The sequence below is a fragment of the Microcaecilia unicolor genome, chromosome 8 (assembly GCF_901765095.1).
Source record: "Microcaecilia unicolor chromosome 8, aMicUni1.1, whole genome shotgun sequence".
Classification (NCBI taxonomy): Eukaryota; Metazoa; Chordata; class Amphibia; order Gymnophiona; family Siphonopidae; genus Microcaecilia; species Microcaecilia unicolor.
In genome coordinates, this window is record NC_044038.1 from 140,546,617 (window position 1) to 140,568,704 (window position 22,088).

General features: G+C 43.2%; 1 protein-coding gene across 1 annotated transcript in view; it reads right to left on the reverse strand.

Annotated features, from left to right (window-relative positions):
* The window catches only part of LOC115476824 (gamma-aminobutyric acid receptor subunit alpha-1), a 169,260-nt gene extending 148,013 nt beyond the window's left edge, over nucleotides 1-21,247 (reverse strand). The window contains exons 1-3 of the mRNA XM_030213400.1: nucleotides 21,044-21,247; nucleotides 18,971-19,059; nucleotides 4,075-4,187 (exon numbers count right to left, since the gene is read on the reverse strand). Coding sequence (XP_030069260.1) covers nucleotides 4,075-4,187; nucleotides 18,971-19,044 — 187 coding nt within the window. The 5' untranslated portion in view covers nucleotides 19,045-19,059; nucleotides 21,044-21,247. The remainder of the gene's footprint in view (nucleotides 1-4,074; nucleotides 4,188-18,970; nucleotides 19,060-21,043) is intronic.
* Between the last annotated feature and the right edge of the window lie 841 nt (nucleotides 21,248-22,088).

Genomic DNA, 22,088 nt, shown 5'->3' on the forward strand with positions numbered 1-22,088 from the left:
ACTTGAAGCGGTCCAAAAGATATTTGAGAAGAGACTTGAAGACCTGAATATGTATACCCTAGAGGAGAGAAGGGACAGGGGAGATCTAATACAGATGCTTAAATACTTGAAAGGTATTAATATAGAAACAAATATTTTCCAGAAAGGGATAATGGTAAAACTAGAGGACATGAATTGAGGTTACAGGCAGTGGTGTGCTGGAGCCGGCTCTGTCCGGCTCGCAAGAGCCGCTTGTTAAATTTTGACAGCTCTTGCGAGCCGGTTGTTGTTGGGGGCAAGCCAGCTCCATTAGGGGAGGTAAGCATGGCAGGAGGGCGCCATCACAGGCCATGCTTACCTCCCCTGCCGCTCCGAAACATGGTAAACGATGTCCTTCGCCCCCACCCTCCCGCTGCCTCTCCCATCTGACTTTTTAAATTACCTCTGTCGAAACCGCTATTTAAAGCCCTGCTGCATGCAGGCTGTCTCTCCAGGCTTCCCCTGCTTGCTTCGGTGATGTTCGCGCCCTTAGTCCCGCCTTCTGACGTCATTTCCTTTTCCGCGAAGGCGGGACTAAGGGCACGAACATCACCGAAGCAAGCAGGGGAAGCCTGGAGAGACGGCCTGCATGCAGCAGGGCTTTAAATAGCGCGGGCTTCGACGGAGGTAATTAAAAAAGACAGATGGGAGTGGGAGGGGAGGGTGGGGGCGAAGGACATCGTTCGCTGGACATGTTTGGGAGCGGGAGGGAAGGGCAGGGGAGGGAGGAGAATCACTGGGTATGGATGGGGAGGGGGGGGGCAGGGGAGAGCTTTGCTGGGCATGGATGGGGAGAGGGGGGCAGGGGAGAGACTTGCTGGGCATGGATGGCGAGAGGGGGGCAGGGGAGAGAGGAGACTTTCAGGACATGGATGGAGGGGAGAGCAAGAGAAATTCTGGACATGGATGGAGGGGAGGGAAGGGAGAGAGAAGAAATGCTGGACATGGAGGGAAGATAGAGGAAGGAGATTAGATGAGGGAAAAGGAATTGAGGAGAGAAACTGCACATGGATGGAGAAAATAGGAAGAAGCTAGATCCACTGGACAGTCAAGTCTGCGGAGGACCAGAAATGAAGAAGAAAGGAGGAAAGAAAAGAAATAAATGGAAAGGAAGCCCTGAAAACGGAGTCAAGGGAACAGATAGAGAGCAGCAGAATCAGATACTGGACCAGCATGATCAGAGAAACAAAGTCACCAGACAACAAAGGTAGAAAAAATAATTTTATTTTCATTATAGTGTTTGGAATATGTCGACTTTGAGAATCAGGTGCTGAACGTTAAAAAATTATATTTATTTACTTATTTATGGCATTTTATCCCATATTAAACATGAATTAGATTGGAACCTGGGATCATTTAATTTTTTTTCCTGGAGAGAGTAATGCATTGCCCCCTCCCTCCGGCTATGGCCAGCTCTGCAATTTTGGGGGGCGCAGAGGTGGGTGGGTGGGGTGCAGCGGTGGATGGGGGGGCGCCGAGGTGGACCGGGGAGAGAGCCTGTTGTTAAAAATTTACCAGCACACCACTGGTTACAGGGTGGTAGACTCAGGAGTAATGTCAGAAAATAATTTTTCACAGAGAGGGTGGTTGATGCCTGGAATGCCCTCCCGAGGGAGGTGGTGGAGAAAAACCTGTGGCGGAATTCAAAAAGGGGTGAGATGAATATAGAGGATCTCTAATTAGAAAATGAATGGTATAAAAAGCAAAAAACGTAAAGGGCTGCATATGTGTTTGCATGTCAAGTGGTGATCTGATGGCAAGGATGGCTGTATCAACTAAGGCTGGTGCTGGGCTGGCTTGTATGATCTGAATCCTGCATATAGCAATCTGGTTGTAGGATGGGCTGGAGAGAGAGCTGTGACAGAAACTCCAGTAATCTGGAACCTGAGGACAGTGCCGGGCAGACTTTTACAGGTCTGTGTCCTGCAAATGACAAGACAGATTCGGATAGGCTGGAGTAAGGTCTATGTCCCAGAAACACCAAAGAAAGGCCATGATAAAGTATATAGTATCACGTTCATTGTTGATTTAATCTTGAATTGATAATGAATGTGACTGTTGGGCAGACTGGATGGACCGTTCGGATCTTTATCTGCCATCACTTACTATGTTAAGATTCTAGCTCTAAATGTACTAGTTTCAGAATTGCTCTACAGATTGTGCGGATTATAAATGTTTTAAATAAATAGGTCACAGTGTGATGTTAACACATTGATCCACAACAGATGTAGAGGTGGCAGTGAATCTTCAGAATAGTTCACTTAGATCTGTTCTGGATAAAATTACACCAATGAAAAGGAGGTTCCTGTTAAGTCCTATACCAATCCTAATCCATAGTTCAATTATATTTTATATCAATTGAGGAAAGAACGTATGGGTCCTTTTACTAAGCAACAGCAAAATTAGGGGGACCCATCTCAAATTTATGCAAACAACAAGTCAAAAACGGGTCTCTACACAAAATATGATCAACAGGGAAGGAAAAAGAAAAAACGGGGGAAAAGACCTCAGAAAGGGCGACTCCCAGCAAAAATATTCAAAAAAGAGACTTCTTTAATCATTGGTCTGAAAACCCCACAATCCTTCTGGTATATAATTATTTTATTTTTTGTTTTTATGCAATTCACTCAAATAATGTCTTCTCAAAAAAAGGAAAAGAGGAAAACTATTTAGCTGGCTGCAGCGTCCAGGACAAGCATCCACACCCAACGGACCCGTTTCACCTAAGGGCTTCTTCAGGGGTTGAGGGCGCCGCTTCTAAACTGGTAATCCCTACTCCAGTGGGTCTCTGTGAAGACCTGGCTACAGGCTCCAAGCTCAACCTTTTACTAAGCTGCAGTAATCGTTCGTGCACTCTTACTACTACTACTATTTAACATTTCTAAAGCGCTACTAGGGTTGCGCAGTGCTGTACAATTAACAAAGAAGGACAGTCCCTGCTCAAGGAGCTTACAATCTAAAGGACAAAAAGTGCAGTCAATCAAGATTGAGGCAGTCTAGATTTCCTGGATAGAGGTACAATGGTTAGGTGCCGAAAGCGACCTAACTGGAGCTTAAAAGGGCTTACCATGGGAGGTCTTGTGGTAAGTCTGAGATTAATATATTTTCAATTTTACAGCAGAGGGGCATGTCAGGGGCAGAGAGTGTGTGTGGCAGCACTGATCAGTTAGCACACTGTGCAATGAGGGGTCCTTTTACTAAGATGCGGTAAAAAAGGGCCTGTGCTAGCATCAGCGCATTTTTTTGATGTGTTCTAAGACCCCCTTTTATTGTAGAGGGTAAAAGACTGTTTCTTTTTTTAAAAATAAAGAAATGGCTATGCGGTAAGTGAACCGCCTACCGCACAGCCATTTTGGGGGGGAGCATGTACCGCCACCCATTGAAGTGGCAGTAAGGGTTCCCGCTCTAACCTGGCAGTAACTGGGTAGCATGCTGTGCTGCCCGATTAGCACTGGAAATGGCACACACTGGGGGTGGGAACTACCGCTGGGCTCCTGGCAGTTCCAGATTGGTGTGTAGCAAGCCCATTGCCACTTGCCAACCCTTTAGTAAAAGGGCCCCTGAATGATTAGCACATGATTAATGCATGAGCTCTTATCGTCTACAAAATAGGTGTCGGTAAGTGCTCACACACTAGTTTGTTTTAATGGCTGCGCACTAAAGGCAACACTAGTGTGTGTCCATTAATTTTTTAAAATGAGATATCATTTTACAACTGCAGTAGAAAGTGGCTTTAGTGTATAGGAGAAGGGTGCATTAATGCCACTTTCCCCGCAGCTTTGTTAAAGCACCATTTAGAAAAGAGGAACATACATAAAAGCAAAATAATGATGCTGAAAATACAGAATCTTATAAATTAAAAGTGGAAGAATTTAGGATAGTTTTATCCACTCTTTTTAGGACTGAATACTATCAGAGAAAGATAAGGGAAGAGAAATATGGTTATTTACTTATGTAAACTACCATTTTACATGTGTACATGCCATCTAACATTTCAGTACATTTTCTTTAGGGGGTTTTCTGTAATGCTTTTTATAAAATTGTAATATCACACACCTCCCAATCCTGGTCTTAGGCGGTTATCATAGCCATCTAGAAGACGGTCTAGAATTCTGGTAAAAACTGTCGTGTTGTCTCCTCTTTCATCTTGAACTGAGTTTTGACCACAGCTGGAGGAAAAAGTATAAAACATTAATCCCAAACTGAGCATTCCAACAGTAAGTCTAAAATATGCTTGATTTTGAAAACTGATTTAGAGATTCAAATCCATGGAGACAGATTGTCATACAATTTTATCAGCTGCATTAGATGATTTTATGTCTCCCATTGCCTATTCTATGATAATATCCATTTTATTAGGGACAAAAAAATAAATAGTCTTTGTATAAGGCCTACGAACCAAGCACAGGATGCCCCCCCCCCCCCAACACACACACACTTCTTATTTCCTGCAGAAGATTATTCTGCTGCAAGAGTTTGCAAATTATGTGACACATTTTCATATATTTGAATCAATCTACAAATAGTTTATGTTTATTAGGGCACTTAATATACTGTTTTTCCATATGGGAATCAAAGTGGTGCACAATTCAAGCCACGGAAAAATGAACTCATGAAAGGAACTCCAATTAATAGGAGACAGAGCGATAGCAAAGAATAGAAACTGGGAGAGGAGAGAAAGTAAAGAGGAACCAGAATAAAAAGAGTCCTGATACCCAGGGTCACCACCTGCTTACAAACCCTTGGGGAAGGCCTGGGAGAACAAAAAATATTTGAGAAGGGTTCTGAAAGTGGGATAAGACACACTGACCCTCAAGTCAGATGGTAGGGAATTCCAAAGAGAAGGTGCGAAATAGAAAAAGGCAGAGTGATGTATAGATTAGAGACTAAAACAGGATATAGGCGGAATGGTCAGACGATGGTTAAATGCAGAGCAAAGCACATGAGCCAGACGATAGGTAACGATGATGGAGGTTCAGTATAGAGACGTACCCAGATGCAGGATTTTAAAGTTCAGAGTAAGTATTTTATGGTGGACACGGAAAGGTATTGGGAGCCAATGATGATACTTCAAGAGTGGGCTGACCTGGAGGGGCATAATCGAACACGAACGCCCATCTCCATGGGCGACTATTTCCGAAAACGGGTATGTGAAGGGGCGGACCAGACCGTATTTTCGAAAAAAATGGGCGTCCATCTTTTGGTTCGAAAATATGGTTTGTACGGACCAAATGTGCCATGGATTTAGTCGTTTGTGAGCTGGGCGTTTGTTTTTTTTTAGTGATAATGGAAACTAAAAATGCCCAGCTCACAAATGTCCTAATCCAAGCCATTTGGTCGTGGGAGGGGCCAGGATTCGTAGTACACTGGCCCCCCTGATATGCCAGGACACCAACTGGGCACCTAGAGGTCAGTGCAGTGGACTTCAGAAACTGCTCCCACATGCATAGCTCCCTTACCACGGGTGCAGAGCCCCCAACCCCCCTCCCCCAAAACCAACTACCCACAAATGTACAACACTACCATAGCTCTTAGGGGTGAAGGTGGCACCTACATGTGGGTACAGTGGGTTTTGGAGGGCTCCCATTTACCAGCACAAGTGTTACAGGTGGGAGGGGGATGGGCCTGGGTCTGCCTGCCTGAAGTGCACTGCGGTACCCACTAAAAGTGGTCCAGGGACCAGCATACACGCAGGCCTCTAGGACTTGTTGCTGCTGTATAACCTTGGCACATCAGTTGACAACTGAAGACTAATCGCTCCGAAAACGTCCTTTATTGGAATAAGCACGTTTACTCACAGTTAACTGCAGATCAGAGGTTGTGCCCCACTGGCAACGAGTCTCCCTGGTACTGAGATTAGCAGTAGGTCCGAGCTGGCAGAATGCTGTACAATGCCCTCTTTCAGCAACATTCAAGGTAAAAACTAGGTTCTGTAACGTGGCTAACATGAAAGGGATCTAAAACTTTCTTACAAAAATGGCCACTACCTCATGGACTACCGGAAAAAAAAACAGGGCACACTCTGACCCAGTAGGCAAGGGGAAAAGCACCATGGGAGTAGAGCCTACCACCTACCAACATCGTGAGCATGTAGCACAAGCTAATGGAATCATGGAGCCCAATACCCTACACCCACCACAATGCATTGCTGATGTGACTCTGCAGTGCACATAACAGAAAAGGTGTCACACTCACCCGAGAGCCACATCAGAACCAGGGAAAGGCTGTCACAGGATACAACACATTCTGCTGTCATGGAGGTGGGTACGGCATTTGAGGCTGGCATAGAGGCTAGCAAAAAAGGTTTTTCAAGTGGGTTCTTTTTGGTGGGAGGGGGTTAGTGACCACTGGGGGAGTCCTGGGAGGTCATCCCCTGATTTCCTCTGGTGGTCATCTGGGCAGTTAGGCCACTTTTTGGGGACTTGTTCGTGAAAAAACAGGGTCCAAAAAAAGTGACCCAAATTTGCGCTAAAAACACCTTTCTTTTTTCGATTATCGGCCAAGGACGCCCATCTCTCCTTCGCCGATAACCACGCCCCAGTCCCGCCTTCACCATGCCTCCAACACGCCCCCGTCAACCTTGGTCATTTCCGCGACAGATTGCAGTTGAAGCCGCCCAAAATCGGCTTTTGATTATACCGATTTGGGCACCCACGGGAGAAAGACGCCTATCTCCCAATTTGGTTCGAAATATGGGCGTCTTTCTCTTTCGAAAATAAGGTGGGTAGTCATAATGGTGCATATAGGACAGGATATGGACCGCCATGTTCTGAACAGTTTGAAGCCTCTTAAAGACAAAAGCTAGCAAATCTACATTAATAATATTACAATAATCCAGCTTTCAGGTAACTAAGGCATAAATAAGAGTGGCACATGATGCACCATCTAAGTATGAGTGAAGGAACTGAATCAAATGCAATGAAAAGAAACAGGATCTAGTGGTGGCTGAAATGTGATTTGGTATAAGGTGGGTTAATTTACATGTTTTAATATTATTAAAATAGACATGGAGACAGAGGACCTGGGGAAGGGGGAGGGGGAGGACAAGAGCAGAATAGCTGACAATTGTGCACAGTGGGGAAGAAGCTAATTGAAGATTAAGCACTGGATATGTATGTGTATGTGGTCAGGATAGGATAGATGGGACTGACCATCAATTGTGGGGGTGGGGAGGCTGACTGGTGGTGATTGAGCACCAGTGTGGGGAATAGGATGGTTGTATATTGAGCCCTAGTTGAGTGGGGGAGTACAACTAGGTATTGAGCTTTTAGGGGGATGGGTAAGATGATACCTTGAGATGGGGATAAGAAAATGGCTGATTAATGAATATTGTTTGGAAAGGAAAGATGATTGAGGATTGAGCATAGGGGTAAAGAAGGGAGATTACTGGTGATTACTACTACTACTACTATTTAGCATTTATATAGCGCTACAAAGCGTACGCAGCGCTGCACAAACATAGAAGAAAGACAGTCCCTGCTCAAAGAGCTTACAATCTAATAGACAAAGATAACTGGGAGATGGAGAAGGGATGAAGTGGGAAGGAAAAGATATGAAAGACGTGGTTCTTTCTGGCCTTTTCCCCATTACCAAGTTGCTGCAGTGCATTGCCTCCCTTTTAGACTTCCCTTTCCTTTTTTTTTTACTAATTCCCTATGAAACTGTAATTATTTTCCCTTCGTTTCTTCCCACGTGTTTCTTATATCCTCTCTCTTTTTTTATTGTTGTCTTAACCTCACTATACCATTTTAAATGATATTGTAAACCTCTAAGATGTTTTACAGTGATTGTGTGGTATATCAAAAAAACTTGACCTTGACCCAAATATTTAAAGGCATTTATCCAGATAACAGCAGCCATTATCAGGATAAATACCTTGGTCATAGATATTCAGTAGCACACAGGGGCATATCTATCACTGAGCGAGCACAGCAAAATGCCCAGGGCTGCCCAATGGTAGAGGACAATGGTGAAAACCTTTTCCTCCCACAAATCAGGCATTCCTCTCTTTCTTAGACACCAGCCACCCTCCTCTTCTGCTCTCCAAACCTCTTCCTATTGCTGAGCTGCACAATGTCTCTCTTACCCTGCCCCCTTCCGCTGCAATCATGCGCAGGTTACCGGCAGTGGCAGCCTTTGAAACAGGCTGCCTCAGCCCAGCCCTACCTGGGCATTTCCTATTCCACAGTCTTCCCACAGGAAGTTACATCTTAGAGTCGGGATGCAGTACAGGAAAGGCCTTGGTGGAGCAGAGCAGAGACAGTCTAGTTCAAGGCTGATGGTCAAGAGGAAGGAGGATAGAAAGAGACACTGGACCCATTCTGGAAGGGGGAAGGGGGGAGGGAGGAGAGTAGAGAGATGCTGGGCTTACGCAGGAGGAGGGGGGTTAGAGATATGCCAGATCCCCAGGGGGAGAGAGGGGGAGAGATGCTGGAATTGAAGGAGGTATGAGAGGAGACAGAGAGAGCGAGAGAAACCTGGAGCAAAGGGGAGGGAGAGAGAGAGAGGTTGGACTTGGGGTAAGCAAAGGGAATGGAGAGAGAGAGAGAGAGAGAGAGAGAGAGAGAGAGAGAGAGAGACCTGGGGCAAAGAGGAGGGGAAGAGAGGGGGGAAATGCTGGACTTGGGGGTTGGTAGAGGTGAGAGAGAGAGATTGGACTGGGGTGAGGGGAGAGATTCTGGACCAACAGAGAAAGAGAGACAGGCTGGACTAGGGGTGAGGGAGAAGGAAGGGAAGAGAGGGGAAGTTGGATATAGGGAGGGATAGGGACAGACAGGAAATGCAGAACATGGAGGGAACATAGGGCAAGGTATATAATGGATAGATGCTGAATATAGAGGAAGGATATGGAAACAAGGGGACAACTGCAGAACATGGAGGGGGGAGGTTAGGGACATGGACACAGAGGGGAGATCCTTGACAGGATGGATAGGGACACAGAAGAAAAATTGATAGTGGACATGGAGAAGAAATGTCAAAAGGACAAGAGCTCCTGGAAAGAGAGTAAAGGGACATCAGAGAAAATTAGAAAAAAAAGAGACACTGGGACCAAAGGAATGACAAGACAACAAAGGTATTACATTTTTTTTCTGAATGAATTAATTGTAATGTGTCAGCTTTGGGAAATGTGCATCTCTGATATCTTACATTTCAGATTCTATTTCTATTACTGTGAAAGGGTTGTCTATGTATAGATCTGGAATGTGTTTGCTTCTAACAGGATTTGTTTACTGGGGCTCTTAAGGGATTCTTCTTCCTCCTCCTGTCTTCCTTACCCCAGCTCCCTACTACCTTGGGAGAGATGGCATTATGGGGGGGGGGGGGGGTCTTAATATTTTTTACCCGGGGCATAGTCAGGCCTAACTACATCACAGGTGGCACTATCTTTATAAACTGCCTTGGATAATTCTAAAGGTGTTGTATGTGTAGAGACAATTATTATCTGAAAAACAGTAATATTCAGACCTCTGTCCAGATAACTATCTGTCTAGTAGGGCAGAAAAAGTGCTGACTTAACTATCTGGTTAGCTATCTGCAGTGCGTTTTTTCTAGCAAAAAAGGTGCCAGTGCTCAAATGCTAGGCCACCCTTCAGGGGCGAGGTGATCACTGAGGGACTCAGACCAGGCCCCCTGCAACCAGTCACAGAATCTATGACAAGGCAGAATTGGTGTGTAGAGTCTGAGCTCCTTCATGAAAACTTGCGGTCCATGGGTCAATTTTAGCAGTCAATGGAAAAGGTGCTGGTACCCAGTACCCCCTCAAAAAAAGCCCTGGCTATCTGTATAGCAGTTTGAATATTGTCGTTGTCCAGAAAGCGGCAGCACATCCAGCTGTGCAGGTATATTCAGTGCTACTTGCGGTGATAAATATCCATGAATAATTGCAATACCACAGCTGGCATTTAAAACCACCTCCAATGTGGAATTTAGATATTTGGATTTGGATTTAGCTCGTACCTTTTCAGGAGCATTTCACGGCGAGTTACATTCAGCTATGGTAAGTTATCCTCCATCCCCTAAGCTCACGATCTAAGTTTGAACATACTCCTCAGAGAGCTACTTTCTGGAATTCCTGTTGTATTTAGTTAATATGTTGAGTTCTTTTAGGAAAGAAGTAAAACATTTCAGTGATAACTAAGAGAGAAGGGGGATGTTTGAAGGAGATGAAGAATGGATCTCAGGGGGAAAGTGAAAATGAGGGTGGAAAGAGAGAGTGATGGGCAAGAAGGAAGAATCAAGGATCAAGAGGAAGATCAAAGGAACAGGGAAAGGGATGGGAAGACAGGAAGAATCAAAGAATAGGTACAGGAAAAGAAAAGGAATTATGAAACCAAAAGAGGGATAGGAGAATAAAGAAGGCATGATCCACCCTTGCATAATCTCCTGATGCTGATCCCTTCCCTCCGTATACTGCTTCCCTGCACCTCTCCAGTTCCTTATTGACCCTCAGTCAGTCACAGCCTCCCCTCATACTCCCCATTCACTACATTCCCTTGTCACTTTTCCCCACTTCTTCCACGTTACCACTCCAACGATCCCTCACATCTCCCCCTCTTCTCAATAATACCTTCATTCACCCTTCCACATCACTTTTGGCTCGGAGCAGAACAAAGGTAGCACTGTATATAAAGTGCAACACTCTAGTTCCAGGCAGCAGGAATGAGTTAATGTGCTGCTGCTGCCACCCTTTCAGCACCTAGATTTCATAGGAATATGAATTGATAGATAATGGAGGAGATGGGAAGAAGTGGAAGAAGCTTCATCATTGCTCAAAAATACTATATACTAATTGCTGTTGTAACCAAACAATTAGAAAAGGTATGCAAAAGAAGGATGTTCAGAGTTAAGCTTCCAGTTAAGCGTTTGACTTTGAAAATGATGGAAGCAAGTGATTCACCTTATCTTTTCATCAATCCCAATGTTATATTAACTTTTTTTCAATTGCTTTTATGCGTTTTTCTTTTTCTTCATACCAACAGATGAATTACTCAATATCTAAAAAAATTTTATGAGCATATTTCAAGCTTATAAGCTGGTAAGCGTTAATTACTTGAGCTGTAATGAAGGGGTAACGGTGCCGACACGTGTTTCACCCGAGACTGTTTCAAGGTGTTCCCCTTAATTTTCATGCGGTGTATATCACCTTTGAAACAGTCTTGGGCGAAACACGTGTCAGCACCGTTACCCCTTCATTACAGTTCAGGTATTAACGCTTATCAGCTTATAAGCTTGAAATATGCTTATAAAAAGCTTTAGATACTGAGTATTTCATCTGTTGGTATTAAGAAAAGAAAAACACATAAAAGAAATTGAAAAAAAAAGTTAACATAACATTGGGATTGATGAAGAGATAAGGTGAATCAACTACTTCCATCATTTTCAAAGCCGAAGGCTTAAGTGGAAGCTTACCTCTGAAGATTCTTATTTTGCACACCTTTTGTAATTGTTTGGTTACAACAGCAATTAGTATATAGTATTTTTGTGGATATATATCTGTTGTTGATGCTATTTTCATATATTTAGAGCCTGTAGATTTTGCTTCATCATTGCTGCCATTGCCATCACTACAACTTCCACTTAGACTGACTCCCTGTCTCACATGATGATTCCATGGGGACTAACACATTCCATGGCAGAGGGAAATTTTATGGCCATTACTATGACTGCTGAATCATGAGAGACTGGGGGTCCTGCTTATGATCTATTTTCAAAAGGGATGAGTGAGCTATAATAGCAATTGGAGAGGTAGAGGTGTAACTTCATGGTTAAAGAAGCAGGCTGAGAACCAGAGAAGCTAGGGTTCAAATCCTACTGTGGCTCATCATGATCATGTGCAAGTTATATGGAGAGTATAAATGGGTGCCTATGTTTAGGCATTAAAAATGCACCTATTTGGAGCATATTCTATAAGAAAAAGTAGTTGCTTACTTTTCTTTATAGAATACTAGCATACAAGTCAAATACATGCTTGCTTATGTTCTGTAATCTATGCTAATAAATGTGTAGCCTGTCCATGATCCACCCACACTTCACCCACATGAATGTCCACATCCAAAGTATATATTATAGAATTTTGCTACTTATAGAATACCACATAGCTAGAAAATGATCATTTATGTGTGTATGTATCTACATATCACATGTAAGGGCTAGGCCCCTGCCTATATAACTACAGGTAGAGCCTTGCTAACAGCCACCTGCAATTCATAATTCAGACAATGCTTCAAGCAGCATGAATTTTTGTCTCAAGATTTGCCAAGGCCTGCATTTCAGTAGGATGGTGCCTGTGACCAACTTTGGCTGATGTAAGTGGTGGGCAATCCTTGTATCATGGACCTCGTGTTCAGAGATAAGAACTTCTGATCAAGCCAACCCAGCCACTTTAGAGCTGGGTAACAACTGAAGCTGTCATAGAGGCTGGTATGTACTGTTTCTTTTTCATCTTTGGGGAGTAGGAGGGGGGTCATCTGGTCATTTAAGCCATTTTTTGTGACTTAGTCTTGATAAAAACAGGTCTAGACGAAAACATCTAAATTGAAGCGCTGAACATTTTATGCTGCTTTTCCTAGAAATAAGCAGTGGATTTTCCCCAAGTCCGTTTTAATAATGGTCTATGGATTTTTCCTTTAGGAAGCAGTCCAAACCTTTTTTAAACTCCACTATGCTAACAGTCTTTACCTGGCAAAGAATTCCAGAGTTTAATTACACGTTGAATGAAGAAACATTTTCTCCGATTTGTTTTAAATGTACTACTTTGTAGCTTCATCGCATGCCCCCTAGTCCTAGTATTTTTGGAAAGCGTAAACAAACGCTTCACGTCTACCCGTTCCACTCCACTCATTATTTTATAGACCTCTATCATATCTCCCCTCAGCCATCTCTTCTCCAAGCTGACGAGCCCCAGCCGCTTTAGCCTGTCTTGATAGGGAAGCCATCCCATCCCCTTATCATTTTCATCGCCCTTCTCTGCACCTTTTCTAATTCCACTATATCTTTTTTGAGATGCGGTGACCAGAATTGAACACAATATTTGAGGTGCGGTTGCACCATGGAGCGATACAAAGGCAATATAACATCCTCATTTTTGTTTTCCATTCCTTTCCTAATAGTACCTAACATTCTATTTGCTTCCTTAGCCGCCGCAGCACACTGAGCAGAAGGTTTCAACGTATCTTCAACAACGACTCCTAGATCCCTTTCTTGGTCCGTGACTCTTAACGTGGAACCTTGCATGACGTAGCTATAATTCAGGTTCCTCTTTCCCACATGCATCACTTTGCACTTGCTCACATTAAACGTCATCTGCCATTTAGACGCCCAGTCTCCCAGTCTCGTAAGGTCCTCTTGTAATTTTTCACAATCCTCCCATCATTTAACTACTTTGAATAACTTTGTGTTGTCAGCAAATTTAATTACCTCACTAGTTACTCCCATCTCTAGGTCATTTATAAATATGTTAAAAAGCAGCGATCCTAGCACTTCCCCTGGGGAACCCCACTAACTACCCTTCTCCATGGAGAATACTGACCATTTAATCCTACTCTCTGTTTTCTATCTTTTAACCAGTTTTTTTCCATATTTTTATTAAAGGTTTTTAACCAGTTTTTAATCCACAAAAGTACACTACCACCTATCCCATGACTCTCCGATTTCTTCTGGAGTCTTTCATGAGGTACTTTATCAAACACCTTCTGAAAATCCAGATACACAATATGAAATGGCTCACCTTATCCACTAAATCCATGTTGACTTTCAGGCTCATTTTCAAAAGTGATCGCCGGCGATCTCCCGACACAAATCGGTAAGCCGATTTTGGCTGGCCCCAACTGCTTTTTCATCGCGGCACCGGCCAACCTTCAAGGGGGCGTGTTGGTAGAGTAGTGAAGGCGGGACGGGAGGCGTGGCAGGGGCGTGGGTACAAGATGGCCGGATTTGCCTTATAATGGAAAACAAAAGTGGCCGGTTCGAACAAGCATTTCGCCGGCTGGACTTGGTCCATTTATTTTTAGGACCAAGTCACAAAAAAGTGCCCCAATTGACCAGATGACCACCGGAGGGAAGCAGGGATCACCTCCCCTTACTCCCCCAGTGGTCACCAACCCCCTCCCACCCAAAAAAAATTAAAATAAAACATTTTTTTGCCAGCCTGAATGCGAGCCTGAAATGTCATACCCAGCTCCTTAGTAACAAAAGAGAGGGTATTACAGCATACAAGTATACCCAGCTCCTTGACAGCAGTATGCAGGTCCCTGCAGCAGTATTTAGTGGGTGCAGTGGACTTCAGGCAGGTGGACCCAGGCCCACCCCCCCTACCTGTTACAGTTGTGGTGATAAATATTGAGCCCTCCAAAACCCACTGTACCCACATATAGGTGCCCCCCTTCACCCCTTAGGGCTATGCTAATGGTGTAGAGTTTTGGCGAGTGGGTTTTGGGTGGAATTTGGGGGGCTTGGCACCCAAGTAAGGGTGTTATGCACCTGGAAGCTATTTTTTTAAAGTACCCCCTAGGGTGCCCGGTTGGTGTCCTGGCATGTGAGGGGGGCCAGTGCACGACAAATGCTGGCTCCTCTCACGCCCAAATGCCTTGCATTTCACTGGGTTTGAGATGGCCGGGCCCGGTTTCCATTATGGCTGAAAAACGAAGCCGGCCATCTCATATAAACCCAGCGATCCTGCTCTAAACCTGGCGAGCGATTTGGCCGGCGCCAAGCGTATTTCAAAAATACGCTTGACTCTACCCTGTTGCGGAGCCGGCCCCAAAGATGGCTGGCCATCGATTTGGCCGGTACCATTCGATTATGCCCCTCCATGTCTCATTAATCCATGCTTTTGAATATGCTCTGTAATTTTGTTCTTTATAATAGTCTTTACCGGCACCGATGTAAGACTCACCGGTCTATAATTTCCCGGATCTCCCCTGCAACCTTTTTTAAAAATCGGCATTACATTGGCCACCCTCCAATCTTCTGGTACCACGCTCGATTTTAAGGATAAATTACACATTACTAACAATAGTTCCGCAAGTTCATTTTTAATTTCTGTCTAATTACATTAAGTGGCATGATATTCCAGATTACATACCAAATGAAAAAACATGAAAACAAAAATGTTTTCAGTTCTCTTCAAAATGTCAAAAAAGAACTCTCAAGCCTTCTGAAAGAGGGTAGAGAGTTCACATAGAAATTACTGCAAATGGAAACCAAACATAAAAAATTTTCAGAAAATGTACTCCTCTAGAGCTGAAGAAACCAAACAACAAGTCCTGTATTCGAGAGGACCCACTGATTAGAAAATCAAGGAACAGGTTACCCAGTGCTTCTGAAGTAAATCCATAAATCACTTGGAATAACACACAACTGATTTAAATTTTACTCACTTATGTATAGGTAGCCAGTACAATGCCAAATGCCATCAAACCAGACGATATGCTGTCAAACTTCCTAAATCTATAAATCAGTCAAGCTGCTTTATCTAATATAATAATTTGCTCCTTCAATGTTCGAATGTGTCTCACTGGGATCGTAACCATCTCCTGACGTCACGAACGCAGTGAGAAACATTAGAACATTGCAGGAGCCCGCTCCTGCCGCCATTCCCCCCCCCCCCTGAGGTCCCCACTGCTCCCCCCTTCCACACCCCACCCTGAGGTCACCGCAGCAAGTGCTCCCTCCCCCGAGGTCACAGCCGCTCCCCCCTCTCCGTCTGCCCAGCCACTTTCCCTCCAGGCCCACCCACCCACCCAACAGACCTGCCAAGTCTCCAGCAACACAGGCGGCAAAGCTCCGATTTCTGGCCACCGCTGCTTCAGCAGCAGCAGATGCTACAAAAACACCATCAGCTGTTTTTACGAAGCAAGCACGGCACCGCAGGCAGCCATCAGGATTGACTGTTGGCTTTGCAGCCCCTCCTCTCGCCTCTCACATCACTGCCTCTGGAGGACGACCCCAGAGGAGCGCAGCGACATGAGAGGAGGGGCTGCAGAGCCAACAGCCAATCCTGATGGCTGCCTGCGGTGCCGTGCTTGCTTCATAAAAACAGCTGATGGTGTTTTTGTATCGGACGCTGGCCAGAAATCGGAGCTGGTGCGCCTGTGTCACTGGAGACTTGGCAGGTCAGTTGGGTGGCTGCAGCAACATCGGGGGGGGGGGGGGGTTGGAGGGGAGCGGTGGCGACCTTGGGGGAAGTGGAGGGTTGAGTGGCGGCGACATGGGAGGCGTGGCGGCAGGGGCGGGGACAGAGGAGAATTGCTGGGTGGCTGGAGAGGGGGGCAGGGGAGAGAGGAGAATCGCTGAGTGGCTGGAGGGGGGGCAGGGGACAGAGGAGACTGTCTCACTCTCTTTCACACACACACACATGCACATTCACTCTCTCTCACACACACACAGTCACTGTCAAACACACTGTGTCAAACATACACACTCCAAGCAAAACCTTGCTAGCGCCCGTTTCATTTGTCAGAAACGGGCCTTTTTTACTAGATATAAATAGGTTGTAATTTATTAAGTAACCTAGATGATAACCCTAAATATAGGACATTAAAGTAGTCCATGTGAGGAAGTGTCACTTTTGGGACATTTTTCTGTTTTGAAAATGAGACCCATAATATATAAACCAGTTTGTAACAACAGAAAGTCTCATCCCCTTTCCCTTTCCTACATGATCATTGTGATTCTGTGTGCCTGTTTAAATGTACAAATTTTGAACAGCAAAGATGCATGAGATAAATGCTAAAGCTGGATAATTGTTCAAGCATTTTCTTTCCTACATTCTGAAAATATATTCCAAATAATCTCTCAATTGGTGCTTATAAGAGAAATCTTTAATGACCAGATAATAAGATTTGTGTGTGTGCAGGATGTCTGTGTTCTGCATCTGATATCCCTGGTTACAGTTAGCTTCTCCTATTCATATTTTAAAGTGTCAACCCCTGTCCCCATAGCCAAGGGCACCTGTTCCTCCAATTGTCCTCATATGGCAGACTGATCCTTAGCAATAGTGCCACAAGACTACCACTAGGGGTCAGATCTACCATTCTAAACCCAGGGCTCAGCCAGGGCAAGAGCAGAGGGAGACTGCTCCTGCCCAGTACACTTTAGGCACCAGGGAATGTGCCACTAAGTGGCTGGGGTAGATCAGGGAAGCTCTGGAGGGGTTATACAAAAGAGAGACTAGGGTCTCTAATTATGAGGGTGGGAATTCACCCCTAGAACAGGTCTTGGCAATGAAGGTTCTGATCCCCATCAGGAGAGTATGATCGGGATAGGGACTGTAATCAGGGCTAGGGGATCAGGGAGCTGTTACAAGTGTTGAGGATGTGTGACAAGGGTGGGAGATGTGATTAGGGTAGGGGGTGATCAAGGGGATGTGATCAGAAGATAGCCTCCAGGGATGTGGCCATGCTACCAGACTGACGGAAGTATATCTACATTTACCGTCACCTCTTGAAGTGGTGTTACGTACAACTTCACTATCAGCAGTCATGACAGCTAGAATGTGGTACCAACCCTTGCATTATTTGTTACAGGCAGCCACTCCTCCTTTCTACTCATGTCATGCACACAATTTACCCCTACTTGGATTAACAGCTAACTTTTTTTTTAATCATGCTGGCTGGTTTTAAAGTGTGATCCACACTAAAATCTACTATGCTAGCTGCTTAACTCAGCTAAGTAAAAGTGCCCCTTTGTGTCTTGCATTCAGTTAAGAAAAGTACAATCAAATAATCTTCGAATGGTTAGAACTCACAAAAACACTGTCTTTTGCTGGAAAATAGCAAGCTTCTGTATGAGACTATTTTTTTTCTACAGCAGATATCTTTTGCTCAGTATTAGCTTCATTATTACTGTATCAAATATAGAAGCAACATGGCAAGAAGATGCTTTAAATATACAGATCTCATTATCTATCCTATTTCAGTTGTCTCAGAGAATTTAAAGAAAAACATAATTATGTGATTGAGCTTTCTCCAACCCCTACAAGATAATATAACACTATGCACTAACTCCATCTACAGGTCATTATCATAGTGGCACTTAGTATAGTATTTGAAAACAGGCTAATGAAAGTAAAATTCTGAAATATCCAAACAAAATAAATGTTTTTATTCTTGTAACTTGGGCAGACCCTAAGATGTTTGCTAACTACCACCTTAGACAAAGGCAAAGTATAATGTGTATATGAATTAAGTACCGTGTGGTTGGAAATGCACCCCTCTGATTATGTCTCATTCTAGTCTTCCTGCCATCATATTCCTGTGATGGTTCATCATATCTACAGCTCAGCACATGGCTTTGTGTTTAATCTCTATTTCCCTTGCTTACAAGGCAACATTTACAGAAAATTGAGAGTTTGCATTGTGTCTAAGCTTTGTTTTGCCACTGAGTACTGCAGTTAACATAGGAGTGATGAATTAAAAAAAAAAAAAAACAGTCAACAAGAACAACCCCACACACACAAACACATTACATAATCCTAAATGTAAAAGTATGTTATTATCAATATTATGTACTGAATGGAAAGTAACAGCAACAGAGCAAAAAGAGTATCCCTTCTTCCCCCCGTATATATCTGGTATGACAAGGATGTGAAAATATACTGTAGGCAACTATATAGTCACAAAACAATCAGATGAACTAGTACCTTACTGTATATAGAACAATTATGATCTTTGAAACCTAAGTATACCAAATATGACCTCTAAACGTTTAGGGCTATTCTTACATATTTTTCAGGGGTCAAGATTCATATCTTTCCCTTTGATGTAAAGTTGCAACATGGCCTTTGAAAATATTTCTGTTCCATATATTGTAGGTAAATGTAATTCCTTTGACTTCCTTTTATTTAAACTAAACTGGCATTTTGAAGGGATTACCCCCTGTCCTAGAAAATTCACTTCATGGACTCATTAAAAAAAAAACCCAAACTTTTGTTTCATCTACGTTCCTTGCTTACCTTATGCCAGTCAACGTAACTAGGAATAGGATCCAAGCCCATAGACTTTTCCAAAAAGTAGGAGCTGTCTTCATCCTGGGGTTTGGTGTCTATGAAGCAAACAAACAAACAAACAAAAAACTATTGTATTTTCATGATTCTGAAAACAAAATACTCGTGTTGAAAATGACCATCTTATTACAATGGTTTACCCTTTAGGGACACTAAACATTTTCCCATAAATGCAAAATGGGAGAACATCTGGCCTTTAGCACGGAGAAGTGATCAAGTTGTGAACATAATATCTTGTTATATAATACTGCAATAACAGTGTGACAGCACTGCTCAATATGATATAACATCTCAGAAAATGAGATTCTGCCAGCATGGCTCATTCCACTACCTTCTCAGTGCTTTGATTCTAGACCTTATTATTGGCTCAATATTTTCTCTCACTTAACCAGCGTTTTAAATATTGCCATGCTGCCATATTTATCTCTTACCTCATTATGCTTGTCTACTGCTCATTGGTTTACACCTTGAATTCAAAATGAAGACTTATCAAGCAAATATTGAAATGATTATTTCAGTGGTTACTCCTTAAGCTTTATATTTTTCTTTTTAGAAAAAGCATCCAGAAGGCCATACCTACTGCATGTGGCCTAATTGGGCTCAATTCTGCCTTATGGCATGCAGAGCTTAATGATGCCTTAGTGTGGCATGATGTATATGTAACCGCTTTCTTTTGATTTTTTTTTCCTGTATAGAACTTTAAGGAAAATGTTTTATTTCTAATATTTTTCAGCATACTTGTAAGCCACAGAGAAAAAATGTATGTGAGGATAGAAGACATACTATATAAACACGCCATGTGCCAGCTCCATGTACATGTAACCATTATGCCTTCCTAGTGCTGCTGCTATATGGTTTCCATGCAACTATTTTATCAGCTGGAATCTAGACCTAACATTTTTCTATGGTTGGATTAACAGCCTTCTTTTACACCTCCCCAAAGGCCAAGAATGTTTTCATCCTGATTAAATGCAAGGACAGCATGGCTATTTTTCATAAACTAATACAACTGATATAATATGCAGCATTAGTTCTCTAGATTTCATGCGCTGGGGGTGGGGGGAAGAGGTGTTTATAATGTAGTTCTGAAAATGGAATTTAAACGACAGCATTCATTAACGCTAAAATAACACTTGAAAAGTGTGTTTTCTGTGGTACACATGGTTAGATATTTTGGGAGACCTTAATGAATAACCCCACTCCAACCCTGTCTCTTGAAAATGTTTGTTGGTTGGTAGAAGTATGCTCCAGGTCATTTTAATAAGCAGGAATAGTTGAAACCAGCATAAAATGTTTGCAATCTGGTGTGCAAGCAATATACTGAAAGGAAGGTGCTTATGTTAAAACGATCCTATTGCCAGCACAGTATTTTAAACATCCTGTAGTCCTGGAGGCAGCAGAGATGAACTGAATGAAAAAGGAAAAGCATTTTTAAAGTATAGATGTGCAAGTTAAGATGCCAACAGCAGCTACATTCCGTGCTTAGCCTTCTATGCTATTAACTGCTATTCTCTGCTCTCTCATTTATCCACTTCGGTAGGAGATGAAAATAAGTTTGTTTTTTTTAATATCATATTAAATACTTTTCAGCAAAAATAAAACATCGTTCTATAGATGTATCCTTATCAAATGTTTTGCATTGTCTAAATCTTTATTCGGAATAGGCTAGAGCTCCTTTCATCTCTTGTACCATATACATGGAGTGATGCATTAGAGGCATCTTACTGAACAAGGCTTAACAGAGTCTGCCTTTTTCAGATCTGTAAGGCACTGCAACATTTAGATTTTATTATTTATTTATTGGATGACTGTGAAAATCAACAGCTTTTTTTTTTCAATTTCACAGTCACACCATGTTTTCTTTTTAAACAAAAAGACAGTCAAGTTATCCATTGATCACTGCGGATTTTCACCCTCAAAGAAAAATGGTTACAGCTGTGGTAGTACAGTACATGCTAAAACGAATGCCGGTGTCACAGAATGAAGAACGGATGCAATGCCTATAACACAAGCAGGTCTTACCTAAAGCCCCTCTGGCACAGGTTTCTTTCCTTGTCTGCTGCAAAAGTGTTGGACAATCCAAACCGCTGTGAAACCAAAGCTGAGGAACGCAGGTTAGCAAAGCCTGCAAGGGAGAACAGGGGAGGGGGGCAGCTAGTCAGCGTTTGCTTCTGTGCTGGTTTGAGCAATCATGGACTCTCTGCTGCTTTGCTTCAGGAGATTTACCATCCAAATTGTCTTCCCAATATTAAGATCACAGGCACTACAAAGCATTTCTCCTCACCAAGACAGTAGTAATACATCCCAGGGTAAACCGGATGTGGAATAGGCTGTGACTTCATACCAGAGATTTTATTTTAGAAAGGAAGGTGGTACCAAATCTCATTTATGGGCGGGTCCGTGATAAGGAGTGGGGCCTCTTAACAAGGCACCGGTAAGACCCCCCCCCCCCTTCCTCTGGTTCACCATTCTCTGGCAACATAGTATCTGCTCTTGGAGGCAAGGGAAGGGCAGGGGGCAGTAGCATAATAGTGGGATATGGGGTATGACCCCCCCCCCCCCAAGAAAAGGTGAGGAGAGATCGGTAATGTGTCTGCAGGTCCAGAGCAGATTTCCCAAATCCAAAAAGAAAAGAGGCGGGGGGGGGGGGGGGGGGGGAGGAGAACACTCAGCTTGAAAGGTGCCCCCACCGCTTTAGAGTGAGTGGAGCAGGTCAAAGGAGAAGAACCACAGCTATCTCTGGTACATCACTATGCAGCGGTTTCTTACCTTTGGGTTAAAAGTACTGGCCGTAAAAAGAGTCATAGTTATAGTTTATTCATTTTAACTGCAAAAAACAAATAAATTATTGTCAGGAAGTTGTTTGAATAATCTGTAATTGTGCAAAAGAGAGTTTGAAATTGAGTTAAATAGATTATTACAGAGGTTAAAGTATAAGGGTATCCAAAGGTGGTCTCAACATGTAAGATTAGATATGTGTTCCAGGAGATGAACACTTGTGTTGTAATATATCTAAGAAATTACATTTAAAATACACAATAATTTGTATGCATTGAATTCTATCTGT